Genomic DNA, 17,507 nt, shown 5'->3' on the forward strand with positions numbered 1-17,507 from the left:
AAATGAAAACTCTGCTATGAATTGATAACTGAAATACTCTAGAATGCTGTTGGAAGAGACATTCTCCCCTTGGATGGTTTGAAAGAGGTTTTGTAGAGCTTGGATGGTTGTGTCCCTTATAATGCTACCCAGCTTCCATATGGCTGTCGTAGCTGCTTGTATTGCATTGAAGCTAATAAATTCTGACAATGACTGGCTTCTTGTCTTTGGCTTCATTGTTGCCTTTTCCTCAGCTGCAGAAAGAGTTACAGGACAAGAACTCTGAACTGGAGACACTACTACAGCGTCGAGACCGAGAAAATGAAGAAGGGGGCAATCTGGTTGCCATGCTGCGCTCAGACCTTGAACGATTGACATCTGAACGGTCAGTGATTTGGTTTGCAATAAGTGTGGGCTGGTGGTGATGGTGAGAGAAAGATGAGCTAAGATAAAAATAGAATAGGAAAGATCAGATAGATACACTAACTTAAATTAAAACATAAAATATTTAGATGATAGCCATGCAAGCTTTCTGACTCTACATTTGTCAGCCGCTTAATGATGAGCTGCTAATGACTTCTGAATAAGCTACTCAAATTAGTATTATTTCTCTATGCTAAACATCATAAGCATTGGGAGTTGTGTTTCTTGAAACAATGTTACAAGTTGTGATTTAAAATTGATGCTATGCGCCTTCTTCCCTTGCCTCTCCTTCCCGATCAATTTGTTCTTTAGATGTTTAAGTACTAAATGACATTGAGGCAAAAATAGGCCACTCAACCCATCAAACCAATTCCACCATTCAGTGACATCGTGGTTGATTTGATATTTCTCAAGCTTAAAAATGTGTTGCTGGAAAAGCGCAGCAGGTCAGGCAGCATCAAAGGAGAAGGAAAATCGACGTTTCGGGCATAAGCCCTTCTGCTTCAGGGCAGATGAGATGACCTAGGGGGTGCAGTGAGAGAGGGACTCACTGAGATCCTTGAAGAGGGAGGAGGAGAGCTTCTTCAAAGAAGGCATCCTTGCAAGAGAATTTGCAGCAGGTTTTCTCAATTCCACTTCCGTTCCTTTTCCATATTAGCCTTAATTCTCTTACTGATTACAAATCAACCCTACTTCGAATATATTTAACGATCTAGCCTTCTGCGGTAAAGATTTCCACAGTCTTACTATTCTCAGAAGAAATTCCTCCTCATCTCTGTCTTAAATGAGAAACAAAATATATTTAGTTTAGGTCCCTGAATTTAAGATAACTTCAGAAAACACAAATAAATAAAATTCTAATTTCTGTCATTCATATAGTAAGATTTTTCTTGTGTTAATCATAAAACTGTAACTGAATAACTACAATCATAAAAGACCAAGTAAGTGACTCGTTTAGAAGAAAAAATGTTGGCAAAACCTTTTCAAGTCTGTCCTAATGAGCACAGGTATTTCTTCTATAACATAATGGTTGCGTTTTTGTGCAACCCCATGCTTTGTAAAAATCGCGCAATAAAAATAGCACAAAGTGTTAGCGATGCAATTGCATTATAGCCAACATATTTTAAAAGTTTGCGCTTTAGAAACAGCATCCCCTATTCATCAGTCGCATTACAGCTAATTCACACTGACAAAACGCATATCATAGCAGAACGACCTGTACATGATTAGTGTGAAATTTAAAACAATTGTAATAGTTAATACTATAGGAGAGAAAGGGTCCTGATTGATTAGTGAGTTGATGCTGGCTGAGTTATTGCTGTGGTAGATTGACGGGTTTTCTAGTCTCCTGCGTAATTAAAGAAGGCATAAGGCTTGAACATATTTGCTATAATTTGCAGCAAGCAGTCCCTTGACCATGAACAAGTATTGCTGCTTTTAAGTGCTTATGTTCTTTGTTGTTTCAACCACCAAGTTCTCCCCTTTTGAAGCTTGAGCCATGACTCCCCAGGCAGTATTTTCCCTGTGATTCACTGAGCGAGTGGCCATTTTGTCATGTATGAGACTATGAACGCTTGAGAATGCGAGGATCTTAACCACTTGCAGGTACAGATCTGATGGGCTAAAGGTCGTTTTCTGCAGTGTATACTTCCATGATTCTATGAGCTCTCTCCCACTTTTCATTTGGTTTTGTATAAGCTATTTCTTTCTGCCTTCAAGTTCATCCTTTGGTTGAATCATCCTTTTATGTGAGTTGGGGCCTTTAGCTGCTGGGATTCTTTGGGCTTGTAGGATCCAATATGCTTTTGGAAACTTGAATTTGATCAATAACTATGAAATACCTTGCTTTATTGGAAACTATACAGTCAAAAGCCAGACGGCAAAGTCTGCTTGTTCAGATTGTTCATAAGGCTGCATGGTGGCTCTACTGCCTCGTGGCGCCGGGGACTCTGGTTAAATTCCGGCCTCTGTGGCTGTGCGGCGTTTGCGCATTATCTCCGTGTCTGTGTGGGTTTCCTCCCATGGTCTGGTAATGTGTGGCTTGAGTGAATTGGCCATGCTGGGTTGCCCAAGGTGTATGGGGATGTGTAGGTTGAGTGCATTATTCATAGGAAAAGTAGAAGTAGGGTGGGTCTGGGTGGGATGCTCTTCAGAGGATCAGTGTGGACTTGTTGGGTGGGATGGCTTGTTTTCACAATCAAGTTTCTATTCTGTTCTAAGATGCACATGTATAAATATGACCTTGCTCAATTTCAGCATGTGCAAGAGGGGAAATTAGACTAATGAACTGGAAATCTTTTAAGCCCAGAAGATATATGGAACAAAAGTCAGGCCTTATCCTTTTTGTGATATCCTGATTCCTTTACATGTCTGCGCGCACACATTTTAATGTAACTGGGAGGCACACTGATTAAGAATAGTCCAATGTTAAAAAGCTCAGTCATGATGAGTAAATCTTGGCATGTTATGGGACAGCCTATCCCAACTGGGTCTCATGTGCTAAGATTAATGATTTGGATGGCAGCTGTAGAAATTACTTCATGTTGGCAAACATGTGAAACTGAAGGTTTAGGAAAATATAGAAGAAATTTACATGGGTTTCCAAATGAACTCAGCATATAGAAAATGAAATACACCGGTGGGGATGCACAAATGCTTCCTGACCGGCTAGCTTTTTCAGCAATTTCTATATTTGTCTCTAATTTACAGCATCTGCAGTTCTTGCAGTTTTTATATGGACAAATATTGCAATCATTTTGGCCCAAGTATGCCAGAAGTTAGCTTAACTTGCCCTAGTGCCCCAAAAAGGAAAAAAACAGAGAATCAGAGACATGAACACCAAAGAAGCAAGAAGAGAAGATTGACTATGGGCCAATAGAACATTGCTTGAGCATGAGTAACTGCAGAAGCAAGGATCTCTGGATCAGAGTTCACTGTTACATGATTACCATTGTTCAGTGGCGGCATTGTGTCTGATGACCGAGCTGGATAAACTCATGGTGATAGCTACAGCATTTGGTGTTATTCCTGCTGGTTCAGGTGGTCCTCGTATTCAAAAACCATCGCGTTCTCACGCAAGAAAATAGCCACTCTCTCAGCAAGGGAAATGTTTGTGATTTTAGATTATTTAAACAAGCCACAATACACTGCAGCACCCAGGAACTATAAAAAGCTAGGGATTAACACCTGTACAACATATTCGGGTACAATGGGTACCTGATAAGCGTCGGCTGCAAATTCCTACACAACAGACTAAACCAGAAGACACAACAGACCCAGAAGCTTGAGCCACCCTGCCATACATTAAAGACATCTCAGAGATTACAACCAGACTACTCCGTCCCCTAGGCATCTTGGTAGCCCACAAACCTACCACTACACTGGAACAGCTCCTGATAAATTTAAAGGACCCCACACCAACAACCAGAAGAATGAACTGCATAAACAAAATACCCTGCAAGAACTGCAACAAACAATACATCAGACGAACGGGCTGGAAACTAGCCACCAGGTTACATGAGCACCAACTAGCCACCAAAAGGCATGACCAACTATCATTAGTATCCTTACAGATGAAGAGGGACACCAGTTCGACTGGAACAGTATATCCATCCTGTGACAGGCTAAACCAATTCCTAGAGGCTTGGCATTCAAACAAGAACTCCATTAACAAACGCACCGATTTGGACCCCACTTACCGGCCCCTCAGAAAAAGAATCAGAAGTGATATCACCCACCACAACAGACCAAGGCACACATAGCAAGTAGGACAGAACACCAGCGCTTCCAAGGGAGGGTTACTGATGATGCTACCTACCATGGTGATGAAACATCTGAGAACAAATCTACCAGCTCAACGAGCAAACTTAGAACCTGAAGGGAAATATTTAGGGAGACAGCTCTCAACTTTGGAGGGAGGGATGGTTGTGGTTTTTATAAAAAAAAAGCCTTAACTAAATATTGTACTGCTGTGGGGTGGCGAAGAATTTCAAAGTAAGGATAAAGGACACTGTGTCCTGGTTGGCAAAATATGAGAGGTGGCTTTGCCCGGGGGTCTATGCTGGGGCCTTAGCTGTTCACCTCTCAGAAAGCAAAGACTTTGAAGGACTGCAGAGTTGTGTATACATGTTTACAAGTGACACTAAGTTAGGAGAGAACAGTATGTGGTGTAGATAGATATGAATAGAGAGTTAGAAAGGTACAGACTACATAGTTATTTTAAGCAACCTGTTCAGACACACATGTGGGAAAGTTAGGACTTGAACCTGGACCATCCGGTGCAGAGATAGGGGCACTACCATTGCATCACAAGGAGCCTTATGAACAGACTATGAAAAATTGGCAAAATTGTGACAGGCGGAGCTTAATGAGGCAAGGGATATGGCGCTGGAGGGGTGCGGCGGGACGAGTGGTGTCCGAAGAGCAGGAGAGTCAACGTCTCTGTCATGGGCCCTTCATTCCTGATGGGGGGCTTGTGTGCGGGGTGTCAGTTCTCCTGCTCTTCAGATGTTGCCTGACCTGCTGTGCTTTTCCAGCACCACTCTCTTCAACTCTGACTGTCTAGCGTCTGCAGTCCTCAGTTTCTCCTAGGGAAATATGAGGTGTCCACTTCAGATCTGAGAAGTATAAATCGGATTACTTTCTTAATATGAGAATCTAGGAATTATGGTGGAGCTGGAGGATTTGAATGTCCACTTGCATAAAATAATCTGGCAATCATGGACAGTTGCTAAAAGCAGCCCAGAAGACTATTGGCCTTTAGCTCAACTGGACTTGAATGCAAAGGGGGAAGAAATTGTTTTTCTTGAGTCTTGGAGTCTGTCCTTATATGGAAAACTGCATTCAGTTCAGCGCCTCAGGAAGGAGATTTAGCCCTTTGGAAAGGGTGCAGTACCAATTCACTAAAGCAATATTAGGGTTTTAAAGGGTTAGATTATGTGAACATGGTACACGATCTTAAGTCCCCTTGTCCTCATTTTGATACTTGTGGTCATTTGTTGCTCTGGAGCAGTGTGGTATTTATGGCGGTTTTCTTTTGTTAGCTGCAACTTTCTCCCGTTCTGAATTGTGAAACTGTAAAATCATAGTGATTTGAAAGAATTGCAAGATTCTGAAACAAAGGGGTGAAATTTTAAACAGAGAGCAACGCTGTTCACGAGTGATGTCAGGAGGCACTTCTTCACAAAGGGAGGAGCTGAAATCTGGAACTCTATCCCTACCCCCACCCCTCTCTGAAAAAAAGCTGCTGGGGTTATTTGGAGCTACAAAGACTGAGATTGTTAGAATTTTGTTGGGTATGGGGAGCAGAAAATGTTGGAGCCCTGGTGGGTAAATAGAGTTGTGGTATGCATCAGCCATTGGATCGGGCTGAATGACTTCCTCCTAGTCTGATGTTATTCAACCATGGGGGCCATCACAGCTCAGCTCAACTTGTAGAGCCATACAGGATGAAAACAAGCCCTTTGGTCCAACTTATCCATGTCGACCAGTTTTCCTGAGCTAACCTAGTACCATTTGCCTGCATTTGGCTCACCCTCTGAATCTTTTCTATTCACTGGAAGTGTGAGGACACAGAATTAGGGCGGCTCAGTGGCGCACTGCTGCCTCATAGCGCCAGGGACCCAGGTTTGATTCCAACCTTGGGTGACTGTCTGTGTGGAGTTTGCACATTCTCTCAGTGTCTGCGTGGGTTTCCTCCCACAGTCCAAAGATGTGCAGGTTAGGTAAATTGGCCATGCTAAATTACCCATAGTGTTCAGGGATGTGTAGGCAAGGTGCATTAGTTAGGTGAAATCTAGAGTATTTGGTGTAGGGGAATACGTCTGGGTGGGATACTCTTCGGAGGGTTGGTGTGGACTTGTTGGGTCAAATAGCCTGCTTTCACACTGTGCGGATTCTAATTCTAAAAAAACCGTGCACGTGAGTCGTGTTCCAAGCTCACCTTCAATTGGTCATGAATATAGCTATATCCTGAATTGTTCAGCAAGGGCTGCCTGATTGTCAAGGATTGCTGATTGTATCAAACAGCATGCTCCTTACGGTTGTGCAGAATACAGATTGTACTGACCAAATGGGCTTGCGAAACCTAGAGTAAAATAGCAATTGTTAAATATGATTCCACAGAATTGGACAGAATGCTTTCTATATCTGTTGGTAAATAGACATTGAATTGACAGGATTGGGGGTTATCTCTGATACACAGCTTTGAGTCTAATTTGACCTGTTATCCACTGAGTCACTCAAGCCTGGAACTTTTAATTGTTTTAGTGTGGCGTAATTATGATATTTAACATTGAATTAATGGTAGGTGAAGTACTCCACAAGACACAAAATAGATGACCGGATAGGTTTATTGGCGTGGGTAGATTATTAGTTTGAATAACTAATTAGTGCTGCTTTCTCTCATTCAGAAAAAACTTAGAGCATTCCCATCAACAAGTGCTGAAGCTCTTTGCAGAAGTGGTGAGAGTGATATTTGCTTCAGAAGATATGATCAGTAGGCAAATAGGGCTCTTCCTGGATGGAAACAAACTGGAAGGTATGTTAGATCGTGGAGGAATGATGAGTAATTCAGATCTAGAAGCTCGAGGTCAACCTCCATGGATGAAAGCTAAACCTCTGCTGGATCAAGACAAAGGTATGCTCAAGCTATAATTGTAAATACAATTATAGTCACTTATTTCATACTTCCTTCCCCCAAAATATACTGGTTTGGTAGCTGAAAGAGAAACCAAGCAAACTTAACTTCTTGTTGACTTCTTTGACCTTTGGACTGAATTAATAGGCTTTTAGTTATATTTGCAGTGGAGCTGAACTTTTCAACCAGTTTCTGGCATAAAAGGTAGTGAAAAGTCCAAGAAAACAAAGGGTCATTTTGAACCAGAATCAAGATTAATAAACTTGAGTTGATTATGTAGCACTTTGAAAAATTGCTAGCATGAATTGGAATTCATTTTGGGCGTAGAACTTTAGTTAGCTGGTTAATTTGGCAATGCAGATTCAGATTTCCAAGTTCTTTCAACTTTCATTTATGCTTGTCGGTGATTCACCGACTGTTCTGATGAATTGACCTCCTTCTCAGGAAGACCGAAAGGAGCTTTTGGGGATATATTAACTTTGTATAGTTGTCAAACCTGGAGCATAATTTCATCCATTCAATATAAATACTTTATAAGTTTTGGCTCTGTAAACAAGTCCAATTGAGATGACTGATTTATTTGATTTATACCAATGCACAAAGGTTTTGTGCTGTTCCTAATAAATAGTGCTCCTCTGCTATTTGTTTTTAGCGAAGTCTGAACTTGACCACTTCTTTTCTTAAGGCTTGCAAGTCACATCATTGTGAAATATCAATGTTTAATGTATCCCAAATCTTTGAAGTTTATAAATAATTTTATCCCAAGTAATGGTTTATTTGATATACTGTTGTAAGTTAAGCATGTTAAATCTTTTTCTGACCAAATAGCTAGAACCTTTCCACCATCTATTTTATTCTTTTTGTTTTAAAGGTGATTTGAGCATAACTCAGGAAAATGTTACCATCACCAAAGATAACAGCTTCTGGTCAGCACTGACTGATGAAGGGTTGGAACTTTCCCAGTGGCTATCAGAAAGTATGTTCGCTGGGCCTGACATGGGGCCTGACAATGAGGAGCTGATACTGAGCACTTGTGTCCGATTGCAAGTTGCTGTAGGCAAGTTGCTGGAATTAGTCACTGAGTCAACAAGACAAGTAAGTATTGTTTAAAGAACAGAGTGAGCTAAGAGTGCCCAGTGGCTATCCCCTCTCTAATAAGTATCCTGTTTTGGGTACTGTAGGGGGTGGTGGGAGGAGGTTACCGACTGAAACATGGCAACAACAGCAGCCAAAATGGTAGCACCGTACTTGTACACCTCTTGTACAGTAGAGAGGGTCATCTCTACACTTTAGATGCAGGCCATTTGACCCATCAAGTCCACACTGATGATCTGAAAAGCATCCCACCCAGACTCGCCCCCTACCCTGTCTCTGTAACCCTGCATTTCCCATGTAGCCTGTATGACCTTGGACACTATGGGCAATTTAGCATGGCCAATCTTCCTAACACCCTTATCTTTAGACTGTGGGAGGAAACCCATGCAGACATGGGAAGAATGTACAAACTCCATACAGACAGTTGCCTGAGGGTGGAATCGAACCCAGGTCCTGTGAGGCAGCTGTGCTAGCCACTGAGTAGCCCCAAGTCAAAGTACAGCAGAATGATAATAATAAGGGACTGTAAAGTCAGAGGAACAGGTAGGCACTTCTGTGATCTCAAAAGAAACACTACAGTGGTGTGTTGCATTCCTGGTACCAGGTTCAAGGATGTCTGAGTAGGCACGCAACATTCTCAAAAGTGAGGGTAAGCATCCAGAGGTTGTGGTACATAGGCAGGAAGAGTGACGGGGCCCTACAAAGGGAGTTCAGAGAGTTTGGTAGTAAGTTGAAAAGCAGGACCTCCGCGTTTGTGATCTCATGATTACTTCCTGTGCCACATGGCAGTAAGGCTAGGAATAGGAAAATAGTAAAGTTTTGAAAAGTGGCCAAAAAGCTGGTGCGGGAAGAAGAACTTTAGGTATGTGGAGCAAGTGAGACCGATACATGAAGGAGAGGTTGCACCTAAACTGAAGGGGTACCACGATCCTGACAGGGAGGTTTGCTCGTGCCATCTGGGAGGGTTTAAAATAGTGAGGCCTGGGAGGTGGGTGAAAAGGGGAGCAGTAGGTCAGCAAGTGAAATGACTGAGCAGGAATCCGAGAATAAGGCCAGTAAGCCTAACAGGAATAACAGACAGGGAGAGGTCACTGAGCACAGTAAGACTGGGTGTCTGAAGTGTATTTATTTTAATGCCCCAAGCACTATGATATCATGCAGTTAGAACTTGGATTTGTACATGTATCTATGATGTTGAAGCTATTACAAAGACTTGGTTGAGAGAGGGACAATACTATTAGCTTAGTGTTCTGGGATTTAGATGTTTCAGACATGATATGGAGAGATGTAAAAGAAGTGGGGGAGATGTGTTACTGATTAGGGAGAATATCACCGCTGTACTGAGGGAGGATACCTTATTGGGCTCATCCAATAAGGCCGTATGGGTAGACCCCAGAATTAGAAAGGGTGGAATTATTTTGGGATTATACTACAGGCCTCCCAACAGCCAGAAGGGGATAGAGGAACAGATTTGCAGACAGATCATGGGAAAAAATGAAATGAAACAAGTTTTTTGTGATGGATGATTTTAACTTCCCCAATATTTTACTGGGACTCCCTTCATGCTTGGTGCTTGGATAGGGTTAATTTATGTTTGTCCAGGAAGATAAATAATCCAGCTAAGGAATGGGCCATTCGAGACCTAACATTGCAGAATGAACCAATTGGTGGTATATTATAAGGTTTAGGAAACTGAAACCAGATACAGCCCTCAAATAAAGAGAAAGGAGTTTGGAGGTGATTGGAGGAAAGTTTAGGGGAGATATCAGAGATTGGTTCTTTACACACAGTGGTGGGTGCGTGGAATGCATTGCCAGCAGTGCTAGTCGAGTCCGATACAATAGGGATATTTAAGCCACTTTTGGATTGGTACATTTCCCCTGGCTAATGCACCTCTGCATCCCTGAATTTAACATGGCCAATCCGACTAAACTTCAGGTCTTTGAACTGTGGGAGGAAACTGGAGCACCCAGAGAAAACCCATGCAGAGACAGGGAGAATGTGCAAACTTCACACACAGTCGCCCTTTAAATTTGTCTTTAAAATATGAAAATGTTAGAGGCTAGGCTACCTTCTTAAATATTTTGAGGGGCGTCTGGTCTGGTCCATAACCATGAGGAAAAATGTTTTCACTCAGACACAAATCTGGAACAATTGCCTATAAAAATTTTAGAGGCAAAAGAGCTCAGAACATTTAAGTATTTTGATGCCAAAGCGCGCACAGGCTATGGCAAGTGCTGGAATATAGAATTAGAATAGTTAGATACATGTTTAAGACTGGTACAGATTTGATAGGTTGTCTGCTCCACCTGTGCCTCTCGAAATTTTATACATCTCAATCATGTCCTCTCTCAGTCTCCTCTGACGCAAGAAAAACTCCGGTGTATCCAATCATTCATCATATCTGAAAGCCCAGGGCAACATCCGGGTAAATCTCCTCTGTACTCTCTTCACTGGTATCACGTCAGTTCTATATTATGGATTCCAGAGCTGCACACAGTACTCTCACTGTGGCCCAACCAACATTTAATACAGTTTGAGCACAACCACCATGCTCTTAAACTCTATGCTTCAGCTAACAAAGGCAAGTAAGCCATATGCCGCCTTTACCAATGTTCTAACCTTCTCTACCTGTTTTGATGCCTTAAGGGATTGGTGTACATGCCCACCACGATTCTTCTGATCCCCTGTAATTGACAGGGTCCAAATGTTCATCATGCCTTGTTTGTCCTGCGCAAGTGCATCACTTATCCAGACTGAATTCCATTTCCTTCTGCTCATCTGACTAACCCATTTATATTTTTCTATAGCATAAAGCTATCCTCCACACTGTTTATCATCCCATCAACTCCCCGTCATCTGTGAACTTTCTGATCAACTCACCTATGTCGAAGTCTAAATTGTTTATGTCAGCCACAGCAGCAAGGGCCCCTCAACATTGACCCCTGGAGGACTGCATTAGACAAATGCTTCCAGTCACAAGAACATCTCTCAACCGTCACCCTCTATTTCTTGCCTCCCAGCCAATTGTGCATCCAATCAGCAAACTTTCCTTAGAACCCATAGGTTTTTATCTTTGCCATCAGTCTCCTATGCAGGACCTTATCAAATGCTTCACTGAAATTCATGTAGACTACATCAAAAGCATTTCCCTCATCTATAGGCCTGGTCACTCTTTCAAAAAAACTAAATCACACTTTCCCCTTGACAATGTAATCATCAATCTATTGTAATTTGTATTCTTCCTCATTTTTAAGCTGCACCTGAGGCATCGGTGGCACATCTTTTGATATTTTGTGCCTGTTTTCACAGTGGGTCATATTTTTTGTTAATTCTTAGATTTGAATCTGGCTGTTAGAAGTTTGCTGGATATTGAACTTCAAAGATCATCATTTACTGACTAATATATATGTATGTATGTATGAGTGTATTTGTATCATGCAGCCTTTAAGATGTTCTAATGCTAAAATGTAAACTTTTGAGAGTTTTTTCAATGGAGGAAAGAATTGAAGCAGGAGGGTGCTAATTGGTTTTCACACTGAGAAAGGAAATTGACAGGATGCTGCAGGGAAACACTTTGTGAAAAATCACAATATGACGATTGATGAAAGAGCTAAGTGTTTTTAAAAGAAAGTGTATCATGTGCTACAACATGCTGCAAATGCTGTGAATGTTAATGCAAGTACTTCAAGGGTTGACCAGAATGTTGTTCTTGCAGACCATATAATATGATGGATTCATAAACTTGAAAAGGTTTTGCCTTGCTTTGATATGATCCTTCTGTTTCTGCCTAGCTGGCACAGAGCCATGGAATCAGTGAACATTTGGAAAAAGAGTTCAGCCGCAAAACCCAAGAGACAGTAGAGCAAGTTGGCAAAGAACATCAGAAGTTATTGGAACACCTCAATGATGAATCTGAAGCAAAGAGGGAGCTGGAAGTGGAGCTCCACAAAGCCAAGGGTAAAAATGTCAATTTTGAATATGTTGTGTAAGAAGAGTGATCAATTAGATAGTCATTACAAGCACAAAATCATAGTCACAGCTCACAGAATGGTTACAATGTAGAAATCCATTACTGTGCAATCCATTGTGCTGCACCAACTGTCCAATGACTTGGTGCCTTTCCCTGAATGTTGTTTCTGTTCAAATAATCATTCCAGACCCAAATCATTGTGCCAAAAAGTTGTTTGTCTCTCACCTTATATTTACTTATTTCAAAATCACCTTAAATCTGTGCTCTCTCATTTGATCTTTTTACAAGTGGAACAGTTTCTCCCTCTCTACTTTATCAGAACTCATTATGATTTTGAAAACTCCAATCAAATCTCCTCAGCCTTTTCTTCTCCAAGGAAAACAATCCCACCTCCTCCAATTTATCTTCATTAACTGAAATTTCCCATCCCTGGAACCATTCTCGTAACCTTTTCCTGCATTTGCTTCAGTGCATTAACATCTATCATGATGTGTGACATCTAGAACTCTGAGAAAGAAGAGTCATACTGGACTCGAAATGTTAACTCTGATTTTGTCTCCACAGATGTTGTCTGACTTGCTGATACTTTGTCCAATACTTTGTTTTTATTTCATTAGCTATTACTCTGTTTCATAATACTCAGCCAGTTTAGTATCCAAAATGATATTGCCCTGCGTATTCTTTCCTCACATGCTTGCTGTGTGATACTATTTCAAGCATGTTTTACAAATCCACATACACCACATTAACAGCATTGCCCTCCTAAATCATCTCTTGTTATCTCTTCAAACAGCTCCAATGAGTTACTTAGGTACAATTTTCCCTTTAGAAATATGAGCTGTTTTCCTTAATTAACCCACATTTATCCATGTGACTGTTCATTCTGTCCTAAGTTATTGTTTCAAGAAGTTTCCATACTACCAATGTAAAACAGAATAACTGCTCTGTAATTGTTGAGCTTCACTTTGCACTTTTTTTTTAAATAGGGTTGTAGTGTTTGCAGTTCTCTAGCCCTCTGGCACTAATTCTGAAGCCAAGGGAGACCGAACATTTATGTCAGTGTTTTGCGATTTTAGCACTCACTTCCTTGCATGCATCTCATGTGGTCTTGATGCCTTACAAACTCTTAGTACCAACAACTTATCAAATATCACCACCGTATCCATTACAAACACTTGTTGTGTCTGAGGTTTCTCCTCTTATCACATAACATCTTCGTCCTTGGTTAAAAAGTTGCAAGATATTCATTTAATACTTTGTCTGTGCTGTCTGTGTCTATGTGTAAATTTACTTTTTGTTCCCTAAGCTGCCTTGTTCCTCCTTTTGCCACCCTTTTCATCTTTTTTTGTGCATGTAGCAAACTTGGAATTCCCTTTTATATTAGCTGCCAGTCATTTTTCATAATCTTTCTTTACTTTTCATATTTTCTTTTGTTCTTTCCTTCTGTGTTCAACCTGATTCTCAATTGTATTTACTACTTGACAGTCATCATTAATGCACTATCTCCTTTGTCATCCAAGGAATTATAGATTTGTTTGTCTAACCTTTTCCTTTCGAGGGAATATACCTTGAACACACTTGAACCATCTCCCCTCTGAACGTAATCCATTATTCAGCTGCAGTCTTTCCCCATTAACCTTTGATCCTTTGGCCTGTTCTTGCTCCATATTGAAGTCCACTCTCCGCTAGTTGATTGATTTTATTCTAGATTTTCCTTTTCCACCCCCCATCCTAAACCTTATGAACATTGTGCATAAATGTTTCCTCACTAACATTGGATCTATTTGACCTGCCTCATTCCCAAGAACCAGGTCTAGCAGTACCTCCTTTCATGTTGGACTGCAGCAGGAAATTCCCCTGCACATGATTTCGGAACACTTTCCTTTCTCTGTACTGAACAGAACCATTATCCCAGTCAATGTTCAAATGATTAAAATTCACCATTGTAAATACTCTGAAATGTTTGCACCTTTCTAATTTTCTGAGAGATTTTCTTCTACATCCATCCCACAAGTTGGTGGTCTTGTTCCTTAGCTCCAACCAAACTGAATCTTACCTTGGCCCCTAGAGCCATTTTCTCTGCTCAGCACTTCAAAGGTATCCTTAACCAAAACCACTACCTTTTCTTCCTTTCTTAACTTATTAGACATCCAACCACAACATAATTCCACATGGCTGTCAACTTCCCTAAATTACCAGTCTTATTTTATACTGTGTGCACTTGCACACATGCAGTATAATTCCCAATTGAGAATGTTTTAATTTTTCACTTTCTCTGAATTGGCTTATGGTTAATTGGTATTTTCCATTCTAGTGCTATCTGCCTCTCACAGTATTTTGTGCACCCAGGTGTTCTCGAATATTCTCTGCTGGTTCCTGGGTCTCTGTAGTTAATCTCCTAACTAGTAAAATGCTCAGCAAGGACATCAGTCCCAGTTCTGTTCAGGTGCAATGCATTAATCTTGTAAATGTGCTAAAACTCCCACTGTTTGTCTTCGAAATTTGAAGCCTTCTATCCTGCTTTCCAATGAACTTTCCAGCACTCATCCATCTGTCTAATCCTTTTCTTTTATGTGCATATTTGCAAAATGTAATGAGAGGAATCCAAAGATTATTACTTTTGAGATCCTGTTGGCTAATTTTCTACTTGAATCATAGAATCCCCACAGCATGGAAACAAACCATTTGGCCCAACAAGTCCACACCAACTCTCCAAAGAGCATCCCACCCAGGCTCACTCCCCTACCCTATGCCTCCAACTTTATCTCGCTGCCTAAATTTTATCTGATGGCCACATTGTTTTTCCCACCCATATTGTTGATACCAGCATGAATGACAGAACTGGCTGGTCTGTTTCACCGCTCCCCCCAGTCTCCAACATCATGGAAGCAAACCAACCTGGTCACAGAAGCACTTTTGTTCCCATAACTAATCAACCCCGTCACTCCTGATCTTCCAATTTTCTTTATTCCTTTGTTCCTGTACAGTTGGTGACAAAAATAGTGCTACAGGCCTGCAGCTTGCTACACTCCTCTGAGGAGCATTTGCCCTCACCAGTATCCAAATTGGAAATCTGATTCTTGAGTGGGATCTTGGGAACGCCTGCACCAATTGCCTGTTTCTCTTGGGTTGTCTGGCAGTCACTGTTACTGGATTAGTTTTGCTGGAAGAGCACAGCAGTTCAGGCAGCATCGGAGGAGCAGTAAAATCAACGTTTCGGGCAAAAGGCAGAGAGCCTGAAGCGTGGAGAGATAAGCTAGGGGAGGGTGGGGGTGGGGAGAAAGTAGCATAGAGTACAATGGGTGAGTGGGGGAGTGGATGAAGGTGATAGGTCAAGGAGGAGAGGGTGGAGTGGATAGGTGGAAAAGAAGATAGGCAGGTAGGATAAGTCATGGGGACAGTGCTGAGCTGGAAGTTTGGAACTAGGGTGAGGTGGGGGAAGGGGAAATGAGGAAACTGTTGAAGTCCCCATTGATGCCCTGGGGTTGAAGTGTTCCGAGGCGGAAGATGAGGCGTTCTTCCTCCAAGCGTCTGGTAGTGAGGGAGCGGTGGTGAAGGAGGCCCAGGACCTGCACGTCCTTGACAGAGTGGGAGGGGGAGTTGAAACGTTGGGCCACAGGGCGGTGTGGTTGGAGGCGTCCAGTCTCCCCAATATAGAGGAGACCGCATCGGGAGCAACGGATACAATAAATGATATTAGTGGATGTGCAAGTAAAACTTTGGATATGGAAGGCTCCTTTAGGGCCTTGGATAGAGGTGAGGGAGGAGGTGTGGGCGCAGGTTTTGCAATTCCTGCGGTGGCAGGGGAAGGTGCCAGGGTGGGAGGGTGGGTTGTAGGGGGACGTGGACCTGACCAGGTAGTCACGGAGGGAACGGTCTTTGCGGAAGGCAGAAAGGGGTGGGGAGGGTAATATATCCCTGGTGGTGGGGTCTTTGTGGAGGTGGCGGAAATATCGGTGGATGATTTGGTTTATGCGAAGGTTGGTAGGGTGGAAGGTGAACACCAGGGCTGTTCTGTCCTTGTTACGGTTGGAGGGGTGGGGTTTGAGGGCGGAGGTGCGGGATATGGACGAGATGCGTTGGAATTGCAGTCTCTAAAGAAGGAGGCCATCTGGTGTGTTCTGTGGTGGAACTCGTCCTCCTGGGAGCAGATACGGCGGAGGCGGAGGAATTACTTGTCTACTTTTCTTTAACGTCTGGTGTGACCACCTCTTTGAATTTGCTAACTGTGTAACACTCAGCATTACAGTGTCTTATGATAAGGGAAGGTGTGGCTGGAGTCACTTGTGACAATATAGTGTGTGGACCAGACCAAACCCCCTTTCAAATGTGTCAAGGAGATAGCGTAGATCCTAACTTTTTCTTTTTAAGAAAGGCTAGTGTTCCTGTGTTCCACTGTACTTTGTTTCGTTGCACCATGCAGCTTTAAGAAAAACATACATCATTCTTACTCTGCAGTTAAAATACAAACCAAAAAAGAAGAATTGGTCTAACTTTAACTGTGTTGGAAAACTTAACAGCGTAATATATTATTTAGTAACAAAACAACTGTTGCAATATACAGAGGAACCTCAATTATACGAATATCAATTATCCAAACATCAGATTATCCAAAGGGCATCTCAAGATCCCGATAGAAACATTACGTCAGAAGAGCTGTTTTTACGCAGATTGCGTCTTTTGTTTACAGGTACAATGATTAAAAATGAACTTGGCTTACTAAAATGCTGCCGAGAACAGTCCTGAACAGTCCAGGCACCTTCTCTAAATGACTGGCCTCCTGCCTTCTCTCTCTACATGGGGTGAGCCCTAAACCCCACTTCCCCAGATAATTTCTCCAGCATTGTCCTGTTCAGGGCAGAGGTGGAACCTGTCAAAAAGTTGTGTGTGTGTGTTTGGTTCTATTTGGAGACTTACCCAACAAAGGCAGCAGCAGTCTTACTCTTGGTGTACAGTCTGGGTGGGTGAGGGGGGGGGAGGGAGTTGCTAGCGGGGATCGGACGGTAGGGGGAGCGGGGTGGGAGAGGACTGGGTAGGGGGTGGGTGGGTGGTGCCCGAGGGCGGAGTGGGAGTGGGTGGAGTGGGGTGGGGGGGCAGCATGGAGGTAGGCAGGGGGGTGGGGTCTCGCAAGCAGTGTGCTTTTGCCTAGTCTCCTGAACGGGGAGCAGACTTCACAGAAAACTGAGCCCCAGAGGAAATCAATTAACCGAATAATCAATTATCCGAAGGAAATAGTGCCTGCCCATCTCATTCGGATAATCGAGGTTCCTCTGTAGTAATATTCTCGAAACGCATCCTTGGCCAGGGCAAATACTGTAAAATAGTCTCACATGCAATCTTTCTCCGGTCTAGGAGGAAAGGACATCAAGTGAAAATTTTGGCAGGAGTGAGAGAGAGCTC

General features: G+C 42.4%; 1 protein-coding gene across 4 annotated transcripts in view; it reads left to right on the top strand.

Annotated features, from left to right (window-relative positions):
* pcnt (pericentrin) overlaps nucleotides 1–17,507 on the top strand; it is a 310,379-nt gene that overhangs the window by 150,889 nt on the left and 141,983 nt on the right. For all 4 annotated transcript variants that reach the window (XM_072578710.1, XM_072578712.1, XM_072578709.1 and 1 more), the window contains 4 exons: nucleotides 234–364; nucleotides 6,813–7,039; nucleotides 7,911–8,134; nucleotides 11,929–12,094. In XM_072578710.1, the coding sequence (XP_072434811.1) occupies nucleotides 234–364; nucleotides 6,813–7,039; nucleotides 7,911–8,134; nucleotides 11,929–12,094 (748 nt within the window). The remainder of the gene's footprint in view (nucleotides 1–233; nucleotides 365–6,812; nucleotides 7,040–7,910; nucleotides 8,135–11,928; nucleotides 12,095–17,507) is intronic.

Source organism: Chiloscyllium punctatum, chromosome 10, assembly GCF_047496795.1.
Source record: "Chiloscyllium punctatum isolate Juve2018m chromosome 10, sChiPun1.3, whole genome shotgun sequence".
Classification (NCBI taxonomy): Eukaryota; Metazoa; Chordata; class Chondrichthyes; order Orectolobiformes; family Hemiscylliidae; genus Chiloscyllium; species Chiloscyllium punctatum.